At 45.3% G+C, this 10550-nt stretch overlaps 1 protein-coding gene across 2 annotated transcripts in view; it reads right to left on the minus strand.

Moving 5' to 3' along the window:
- Positions 1–9637, minus strand: part of Ttk (TTK protein kinase) — a 33866-nt gene extending 24229 nt beyond the window's left edge. For both annotated transcript variants that reach the window (XM_048353647.1, XM_048353646.1), the window contains exons 1-5: positions 9538–9637; positions 7969–8120; positions 4591–4813; positions 3838–3944; positions 242–385 (exon numbers count right to left, since the gene is read on the minus strand). In XM_048353647.1, the coding sequence (XP_048209604.1) occupies positions 242–385; positions 3838–3944; positions 4591–4813; positions 7969–8107 (613 nt within the window). In that variant the 5' untranslated portion in view covers positions 8108–8120; positions 9538–9637. The remainder of the gene's footprint in view (positions 1–241; positions 386–3837; positions 3945–4590; positions 4814–7968; positions 8121–9537) is intronic.
- Between the last annotated feature and the right edge of the window lie 913 nt (positions 9638–10550).

The raw sequence follows: 10550 nt of genomic DNA on the forward strand, positions 1-10550 counted from the left end.
AAAGGAAGAGGCCATCTCTAGCTTCGAGGGAGCTGCTCTTTTAAAGTTTTGCCAATCAAAGTTTGACCAGACACACTCAAAAATTCCAAGGTTAAGGCATGTTTACGTCCATGTCTTCTATCCTTTACCATGTGCAACTTCCAACTTGAAGCCTCCTACGTAAGTGATGTTTTTCTCCGCACCACAATCCCGACCTGTTCCGCAGCTCTGCTTCCCATGGAAAGGCAGAGCTCCAAGTTACCTGATAGGCTCTTCCTCTCCTCCTCTGAAAGCAGCTGCTTTTTCCTGAGGTTGAGGTTACATATGGCAATTTCCAGCATTTCCAGTGGGACTGCTCCACTTTCCACAGCTTTTTGCAGAAGTTGTTTACTTTTTTTGAAATTACCTAATAAAAAGATTTTTTTTTAAAAAAAGAAGGACCTGTCATTTTATACAGCACACCCCAAATGTTTCATCAGAACCTAAGAAACACTTATTTCTTCCAAGATTCATGCACATTATTTCATAGCAAAGGGGCAATGCCTCCCTTCTTGTACACGTAATCAACCCTCTTTGGCTCACAACAATTCATGTTAAAAACAGTAATGTACTGTACGATTGATGGACCTAATTGTGTATTCCATTATCGTGGTCTGCTGTCAGAAGTTACAGAAGGAACAAAGCAGTATAAAAGCAAAGTCCAACTAGAGTGGGTAGAAGAAACAACAGGTAATTCTGGAAGTTAAAGTAGTTCTAAGAACACAGAAAACATGATCTCCCTGATATATGACTGTTAACAAAGGGAGACGGAGAGACAGTAGAGACCAAGTCTGTGAATACTGTGTATGTTCTTGATACATTGTATATTGTATATATATGTCTACCTGACCTAGAGAAGGGATAGAAAAACAGGACGTAAGATATCACAAGAAATGTACACACTGCCCTACTATGTAACTGTACCCTTTTTGCACAACACCTTGTAAAAAAATTTGTGTTCAATTAATAAACAAATAAAAAAAGTAGTTCTAAGAGCAACAACCTCTTACAATCGACTATAAAAGTATCTTTCAAGCTGGAGACAGTGGTACACACCTATCTGAGTGGCAGGGATTCGGAAGAATGACAGCTTGATGCCAGCCCAGGTTAAAAAGAAAAAACACAACTAGCAGGACCTCATCCCAACCAACTGAAAGCCGGTCTTGATGCTATCTACACACCTGTCATCCCAATCACGTGACAAGTGCCAATAGGAGGACCTCAGTCCAGGGCAGCCAGATGGGAAAAAATGAAAAGTGAACCCCTATTTGAAGAGTAACGAAGCAAAAAGGGCTAGGGGGCTGTGGTCTAAGCGGTAAAGCACTGGCCTAGCAAGTACAAAGTCCTAGATTCAAAGCCCAATACCACAAGAATCATTCACAGTAACCTTCAGCCATGAAGACGAGGCTGCCACATTTTGCTAAAAGGAATCATTCCATCAAAAGGATCCTTTGTACAACTATTTAAATGTAATTTTAAAAAAATGATCCATGCAAACATTTTTTAAAAAGTGGTTAAGAGTAACCTTCAGTTGTCAGGCTCAAGTTACAAAACAGCTGAACAACGGTGATTATCATTTGACTACTGATCATGATTAAATCCACACATGTATTGATAGTGATAGGATTCGAATTTTAGGTCAACAAGTTTAGACAAGAAGAGGTGATTTGAAAGTATAATTAAGATCACAGATCCCTTTGAGAATCTAATAAAAATTAAAAGGAGACAATGCATGAGTGTGCATACACACCCCACACACCCAGACATCAGGCTTTGGACAGGATCTCGAGGGTACTGTACATTTCCTAGCAGCCTGTCTATCATCCCTGCTCAACATAATGCCATGTGTGACCTTGCATGTACTACCACATCGTGGTGCGTTATGCTTCTCAAGATGTAAATTGTACGTTACTCTTGAAAGGTTTTAACACTTACAAAAGATTTCTAAGTAGAAAGGAAAGAAGTCTTAAAGGCCTGGCAACCAAACCTAACCACCAAGGAGGGATGAATTTGGGGGCCAAAAAAAGAACAGCATGCCCCCCCCCAACCCCAGTTCTGGGGGCTTGAACTCTGGGCCTAGATGCTGAACCTAGTGCTCTACCACTTGAGCCACAGTGCCACTTCTGGCTTTTTCAGAGTACTTCATTGGAGATGAGTCTCATGGACTTTCCTGCCTGGGCTGGCTTTGAACCGCGATCCTCAGATCTGAGCCTACAGAGTAGCTAGGATAACAGGGGTGAACTACTGGGTCCTGGCTTGGAACACTTTTTTTTTTTTTTTGGCAAGGAGTTGTGCAAAAGGGGTACAGTTACACAATAGGGCAATGAGTACATTTCTTGTGATATCTTACACCTTCGTTTTTCTTTCCCTTCCCTAGATCAGGTAGGCATATATACAATACCCAGTATACTAAAATCATATACAGTAGCCACGTGGCATACGCCAAAGGAAATTCACCTAGAACTTTAAATATAACGTCAACAATAGAGTTTGCTTATCCTTGTCTTATATGATCATATATACATAGCTTTTGAGCTATTGTATTCCACTGAGAGGTCTATTTTTGACCTTTATATGTTTAGTAGTTGTTTGGTTTTAGATACATAATGTAAGGCCGCTGACCCAAACCTGTGGAAATACCATTTGACAAGGAAGTTTTTTGTTTCGCAGACCTGGTCTCTACTGCCCCCCCTTCCCCCACCCTAACAGTCATATATCAAGGAGACCATGCCCCTTTGAACTGCGATCCTCAGATCTGAGCCTACAGAGTAGCTAGGATTACAGGGGTGAACTACTGGGTCCTGGCTTGGAACAGTTTTTTGTTTTTCTTTTAAGCAACTTGATATTACACAGGACAGACTGAAGAAGTGATAAATTCGTTCATGAGTAACCATCTCCATAGGCAAAAGTTCACCATTCTCAAACCATCTGAGTTGTATAATTCTCTTCTCCAACCAAAATCCTGGAGGATATGGGGTAGTGAACAACCCCCATGATTGTGGCAGCACTGATAATGTTTATCACAGACTGGTACCTGGGACCAGAGAAGAGCTGCAGCACCCACAAGGCAGACAGTGGTCTATCCAAAGGCAAAAAGGACAAAAAGAGACCACGTCGGGCATCAGTGGCTCAGAACTATAATCCTAGCTCATCAAGAAGCTGAGACCTGAGGATCACAATTTGAAGCCAGCCCAGGAAGGAAAGTCCACGAGACTCTCCAATAAACTACTCAGAAAAGTGGCACTGTGGCTCAAGTGGTAGAGTGCTAGCCTTGAGCAGAGGGAGGCTCAGGGACAGAGTCCAGGCCCTGCGTTCAAGCCCTAGGACTGGCAAAATAAAATAAAGAGAAAGAAAACTAAAAACTGGCCAGACTAAACATGTCTGAGGTAGGCAGATGTCCTGGTCCAATCCAAAGAGCCCAGACTATGAAGAAACATAAAGTGCTTTTATTGCTGTATATATTTTTCAGAACTACCAATAAATGTTATAGCAATGAAACTATAGCTCTAGGACTATAGTTCTAGCTTAACTTTCCTATGTTCTTCAGAATCCTACATACTCAGGAAAGAAGCAACTTCCCTTTTGATAGTTCCTGAACCGCAGCATAAATACTATGTACACGCTTCTGTCGCTAGACCGTCGCTTATCAACACAAGACCTAGCATAACGAGCCTCCGTATTTGAGAATCACCCTCTTGACACCCCTGACTAACTGTTTTGCTTTGTGCCTGAACTCCACACAGATGATTGAATATGAGGGTGCTAGTAATACAACAAAATTATGCTTCTGTACTGAAAAGTTGGACATTTTCAGATTACCTCGAGAAAGCTCATACTGTGCAAAAGATATGTGCACAAAAGCAAACTTCTTGCAGTTTGCTCTGGCCATCTGAAAGTAGTCGCGTGCATCATCAGGTTCTTGAATACTGGAATCAGAAAGATCAGGGTTAATTTTGCTTCTCCAAAAACAGAAACTGCCACCTAAAGTTGTTCACTTTTCTTTGTTCCCCGCCCCCCCCCCCCCAAAGACCTAAGGTATTCCTTTGTTCTGTGAGTGTAAGGTATTTCTTAAAATCTTCTTTAGGCAGTCAAAAATGTGTAACTTTTTTTGAAACATGCACCTAGCAAAGCTTATATGAGTCCCTTCTAATGTGAGTTAGTTTGCATTAAAAAACAAAGGATTCAGTCAAATATTCACTTGACAAGTCTTCACTTTTCCTCTGGTCAAGAGTTAAAATGTTGAAACTCTTAAGGGTCTCGGGGGGTTCTCCGCCATGCTGGAATCAAACTGTGACCAGCTAAGAATTCTTTTTTTGATTTTTTTTTCTTTTTTCTGTCCTGGGCTCTAACTCAGTCCCTGGGTGCTGTCCTTTAGCTTTTTCCCTGAAGGCTGTAGCTCTACCACGTTAAGCCACAGCGCTACTTCTGGTTTTCTGGTGGTTAATTAGATAAGAGTCTCACAGACTTTGTAGCCCGTTGGTTTTCAAATGCAATCCTCAGATCTCAGCCTTCTGAGGAAGTAGGAATATAGGTGTGAGTACTGGCGCCTGACCAAAGTTATTCTTTACTTACGCTTTTAACTCAGCAAATCGCGTTTGAATGTGAGCAAAACTCTCATTTTTTCCATATTTATCGGGAGGTAATGCTTCAATGGCTTGACTGTAACGACCAATCAATTTATTTAAAAGAGCATCATCTAAGGGGGCACTGTTTCTCTCTAATTTGAGCAAGAAATTCAACCAGTCCTCGGGGTTGTTCGCCATCGTCATAATGTGGTTAACAGTTCCTGAGTTATCTGGAAAAAAAAACAAAATATATCACATCAGAGATGGGCATAAAACAATACCAAATTCCACTTTTCCTTAACCATGGTTAAACATCTGCAGTATCCGTTTCAATGTCCACAAGCTCATTGTAGCAAAGATTTAACAATTCATGTGGGAAATTCTCCATCAATCATTTAATTCATTAAAAATTCAGAAACTTTCTACTCTGGTATTTTCTTTATAGGCTTACCAAATCAAGAGTATTTCCAGAGACCTCAAACTTACTTGCAAAACAACTAAAGAAAACTAGCTTTACAAATGATTAAAGAAAACAACTGATAAGCTATTTTCTCCTAAGTTACCAATGTTTCTCAGAGGGGCCTTGATCATTTTCTGGTCTCACTATGCCCTGGTCTCTATAGATCTTTGGAATTTTTTTTTTCTTGCAGAACCCCAACATATAGAAACCTCAAGAATAAACTTCATATAATTTTTACACTGTAATGCATTCTTACTTTAGTGTTGCTTTAATAACTTGAATATCCAAGGAGTGAGATTTGAATACACTGTAAACATGGATAGAGAAGAAACAATGAAATCCCCCCATAACTATTATATACTTAAACAAAACAAAAAACAACCTTGAATGTCAGTCTCCTATTTGGGATATTTTAGTTATTCCTTGTTTGTTTTGTTTTTTGCCAGTCCTGGGCCTTGGACTCAGGGCCTGAGCACTGTCCCTGGCTTCTTTTTGCTCAAGGCTAGCACTCTACCACTGGAGCCACAGCACCACTTCCGGCTTTTTCTATATATGTAGTGCTGAGGAATCGAACCCAGGGCTTCATGTATATGAGGCGAGCACTTTATCACCAGGCCATATTCCCAGCGTAATTCCTAAACAGCATTAAATTCAGATTTTCCAGAAGCTATCATATCTCTTTACCAGCTTCAATCACTTGAAGCCAAACCTGAATCTTTACTTCTGCAAGCAAAACTAGTTTGTGCTTTCTACTAACCACAGTACATTTATAACTTGGCTATTTTTGTTTTAAATGTAACTTAGTCTGACTGTAATTCAAATTTTCAGTTTTATCTTTTATTGCTTTCCTAACAACTGTTTAGAAACGGAGCAGCCAGTGGGGACTCACTCGGCTAGTTCCCCCGGCCCCAGGGTACCCATCCTTTCCCTATGCAAACACAGGACCTGTGCCATTGTCATGCAAAGTGTCACGAAGCCAGCAAGTGAAAGGTGGCAGTGAAAGCACTGGCTCTCAGCACTGCCCTCCACACTCCAGGCCTAAAAACCTCCATCTTCAAGAGGAGGTTGCTTTCTTTCTTTCTTTCTTTCTCTCTTTCTTTTTTTTGTGGCCAGTCCTGGGCTTTGGACTCAGGGCCTGAGCACTGTCCCTGGCTTCTTCTTGCTCAAGGCTAGCGCTCTGCCACTTGAGCCACAGCGCCACTTCCGGGTTTTTCTATATATGTGGTGCTGAGGAATCGAACCCAGGGCTTCAAGTATACTCTACCACTAGGCCATGTTCCCAGCCCCTCTTCAAGAGGAGGTTAAGTGTTTGCTCATACAGTTTTGAGCTAAGGATCAATGGGGATATGGGCTGACAAGCTGGGAGCCACACTAAAGCATAATAATATTCTATTATGACTTGAGGGGGGAAAAAGACTTTAACACAAAGACTGTCATTTTCCTGTTTCAAAACAAAGATAGGCAACCACCTGATTATACTACACATTCTCCTGCTAACTTACTTCTAATTCCTCAGCCTTGTCATGTTTAGTAGTGAGGAAACACATCCAGAAGTCAACATTCAAATGACCTCACCAATTTGAAATACAATAAAGCAGGCTGCTGCACTAATACTTGAAACAAACCAACAAAAAGCCACTAGTGTATTAAGCTTTGGGCACTTTTACTCTTCATCATTCAGTAGGTTTTGAGTGCCTATAGCATACCAAGCGTCAATCTATTCCGTGTAGCAAAACAGACCAAAAACTATCCCTCCTGGAGTTCATGTCCCAGAAGATAATAACGAAAAGCATCAGTAAATCACATACAGAATGACTAGAGCCATAGAAACAAATGACTCAAGGAAGGACGCACATCAAACAAGTAAGTTAGAGAATGCCTCAGTGAAATGACATTTACAGAGAGACCTGCAAGCACTATGTGGCCCGGGCTAGCCTTGAACTTGATATGCAACCCCAGCTGCCTTAGGACTCTACAGACCTCAACCTGCTGTAATCTAAACACTGCTGCGATTACAGATGAATGCCACTGGCACAACTGATGTGTTTTGTTTTGTTTCTTCCTTTTCCCTCCCCTCTTTTTCCCCTCTTTCGGAGGTACTGGGTTTAGGCCTTGAACTTGCTTGGCTAGCTCGCGTGCTTGGCTGGTGAACAACAGCTTCAACTGTTTGTGTGGGGGTTTCTTGCTTGTCATTTTGGAGATGCAGCTTACTGAACTTTTCTGCCAGGACTGATGTCAATTTGCCACCCTCCAGTTCTCAGCTCCCTGAGCAGCAGGGATTACAGGTGTAAGCCATCAAGTACACAACTGAGTTTTAATCTCTTTACCTCTTTCTCTTGTCTGAGACCAGGACTCGAACTCAGCACTCACACAAAGTCAAACTCCCTTACTGGCTAGCGCTCTACCAACTGGGCCATGCATGCCTCCACTCCCTAAGTTTTAATTTAAGTAACCAGACAACTGTGAAATATTTCTAGACCAACAGGTTAAAATATGTAGTTCACTTTCACATATGAGCATCAATTACTTAGAAAATTATATTAACACAGTTAATATCTCATTGCTTTACTTCAGAGAACACTCAATAAATGTTGGTTTGTTTTTTTTGAAGAAGTAGCTGGGGCTGGGGATATGGCCTAGTGGCAAGAGTGCTTGCCTCGTACACATGAGGCCCTGGGTTCAATTCCCCAGCACCACATATACAGAAAATGGCCAGAAGTGGTGCTGTGGCTCAAGTGGCAGAGTGCTAGCCTTGAGCAAAAAGAAGCCAGGGACAGTGCTCAGGCCCTGAGTCCAAGCCCCAGGACTGGAAAAAAAAAAAAAAAAAGTAGCTGGGTAGTACTTGAAAAACATATTTGAGTGCCTGAGTTATACCCCCAGCATCTCTTAGTAAACAAATGGAAGATAATTTAAAAAAGAGCATACCTGTAGTATCAGCAGAGACTTTAGTCAGGCTCAGATCGTCAGTAAGGCCTTCATTTTTAAATTTATTCTTTATATCTCTCACTTTGCTCATGATGGAATCAATTGTCAATTCTCTGCCACTTCCATCTTCGGCCTCCATTTCTAAGGTGCAACTAGTCTTTTAGAACCCAGGAGGAAAAGCATTAATTTTGTGAGCATATCTAAATGCAGCTATATTACTACTTGTAAGCATAACTAAATGCACTTATTATTAGACCTAATAGAGTATCAGTTATTATTAGAGATTACTAAAAGAGCTATGTGCCCCAAAGTTAACAGTCATGGTCTGATTTATCAGGGAAGTTTCAGTAGGCCAAATATACCTTTTCTTCCCAATATAACTTCAGTGAAGTTACACTCTCGTGCGGGTACTGGGCCTTGAACTCAAGGCCTTGGCACTAACCCTTAACTTTTCCTTTCAAGCTGGTTCTCTACCAGTTGAGTAAGCCACAGATCCACTTCCGACTTTTTGATGATCAACTGGAGGTAAGTCTTAGGGACTCTGCAGCCCTTGTGGCTTCAAACCACAGTCCTCATATCTCAGCCTTCAGAGTAGCTAAGATTAGAGGCGCCACTGGCACCAGGCAACGTTACACTCCTGAAGCCATTGCAAGACACAGAATTTGCTGTCACCCTCTAAACTTTACAATTTTCTTCTATACACTTCACTGCCTTCCTCTCACTTTTTCCAGACTTACTTTCTCTGGCTATCCGCACAATTTGCCATTCATCCATAGATGTGTATGTGTGTGTGTGTGATACATATCATATATATGCATGTGTGTATATGTATGTAGACACACACACATGCCCTATCTCTCTCTCAATAGACAGAATGTTTGCATGGATTCTGGGAATGACAAGTGAGCATGAAGAATCATCTGGACACTGAGATCAATCGTTTCTTTAGTCACCTGGTGTATTTGATTGAACTTCACACTGAAATTATTTCCCCAAAGCGAATATGAACATCACTGCCCATTCCTGGTGATGGAGCCCTCGGCTCATTAGTTCTCGAGTATATTTAAGTAGACTTTGCCTTCCTGCCCTGGCCAGTCCAATACCTGGACCTAAGGTCCTGGCACGTCGGGGGGCACTGGCCGCCGGCCGGCCCGGGTGTGAAGTACACACGGTGCCAGCCATCTTTCTCTGCTCCGCCCCAACCCTGTTATTTATTACGCATCAGCCCCGTGGCTCGGGGTCACCCAGGGCGCCGTCCGCCGGTGCAGTGATTTCACAACCAAGGGGCCGTGGACGGGGCGGCGGAGGGGGCCGCGGGTTCCCACCCGCCTCCGGGGTCGGGCTGGAAGCGTCTCCGCAGCGCCGCGGGCCCCAGATCGAAGCCCGCAAGGCCGAGGGGGGCTGCGGGGCTTTGCAGCGAGCGGCGCGGCGCGGCCGGCCCGGCCCGCCTCCCACGTCCCCGCGGCGCCCCACCCTCGGGCCCGCCAAGCCGCGGAACCCCCGCTCCTCCCCCCCGCCGGCTCGCTCGCCACGTCCCCCCACCCCCCACCCACGCCCCCCGCTCCTCACCCGCTGGCGCTGCCTCCGAGCCCCGGCCGCCGCTCCCGGGCGCGTCCGCGAGGCAGTACCGGCCACCGGGAAGCCGAGGCCCGGAAAAGGAGGCAGCCGCCCTCCGCCCCGTAAACACGTTTGAATTACCCCGCCGTCACCGCCGCGGCCCCCGATTGGTCAGTCGAGTCACGTGGCGGCGTCGGCAGCGATTGGCTCCGGGGCCCGCAGAGCCCCGCCCAGGGAGGTCGCTCAGCCGGACCTGATCCGGACCTGCGCCGGGCCCGGGGCTGGAGGAGGAGGGGCGGGGCGGTGGAGTGGGGCGAAGGGTGGAGGCGCCGGAGCGGGCTGGGGTTCCTGGCGCCACTGGGATGACTCTCCCGCACTTTCTAGTTCAACCGGGGAGGTGGCTGCCACACCCGGGCGTCAGAAAAACCCGCGTGTGAATGGCAGGTCTCGGAGCGCGCGGTCCCGCCCCGCCCTGGCCACGCCCACCGGGTGGCCACGCCCCCACGTCGCTGGCCCGGAGTTACGCCGCCCCTCCCTCCCCGGGCCTCCTCCAGGACCACGCTTAATTCCGGGCAAGTAGGGCTAGAAAAAGTTGATAAACTGATATTTAAGGAATAATGACCCCCAAAGCCCTGCGTCCGGTGAAGATGTAACTTTCAGGAAGTAGTTGTGATCTGCAAGTGATGGATCCATGGATGGGGGACCCCCCCTCCCCCCTCCCCCCAACCCACCCCCAGCAGACACCGAGGGCTGACCTGTCACCCCAGCTACTCAGGAGGCTGAGATCTCAGTGCAAAGCCAGCCCAGCCACAAGGGCCCACGACGCTTGGTGGAGGCCTCAGTCTAGAACACTGAGTTCAAGCCCTAGGTGGGGGCACGGGGGTAGGGGGGGGTGGGGGGGAGGTGAGTGTAGGGAAGGAGTGAAGGAGAGATGAAAACACCTGCCATCTCCCCGTGCTAGTGTCGGCACACCTGCGATCCTAGCTATTCAGAAGGCTGGGATCCGAGAACCCTATGTTCAAAGC

The sequence above is a fragment of the Perognathus longimembris genome, chromosome 9 (assembly GCF_023159225.1).
Source record: "Perognathus longimembris pacificus isolate PPM17 chromosome 9, ASM2315922v1, whole genome shotgun sequence".
NCBI lineage: Eukaryota > Metazoa > Chordata > Mammalia > Rodentia > Heteromyidae > Perognathus > Perognathus longimembris.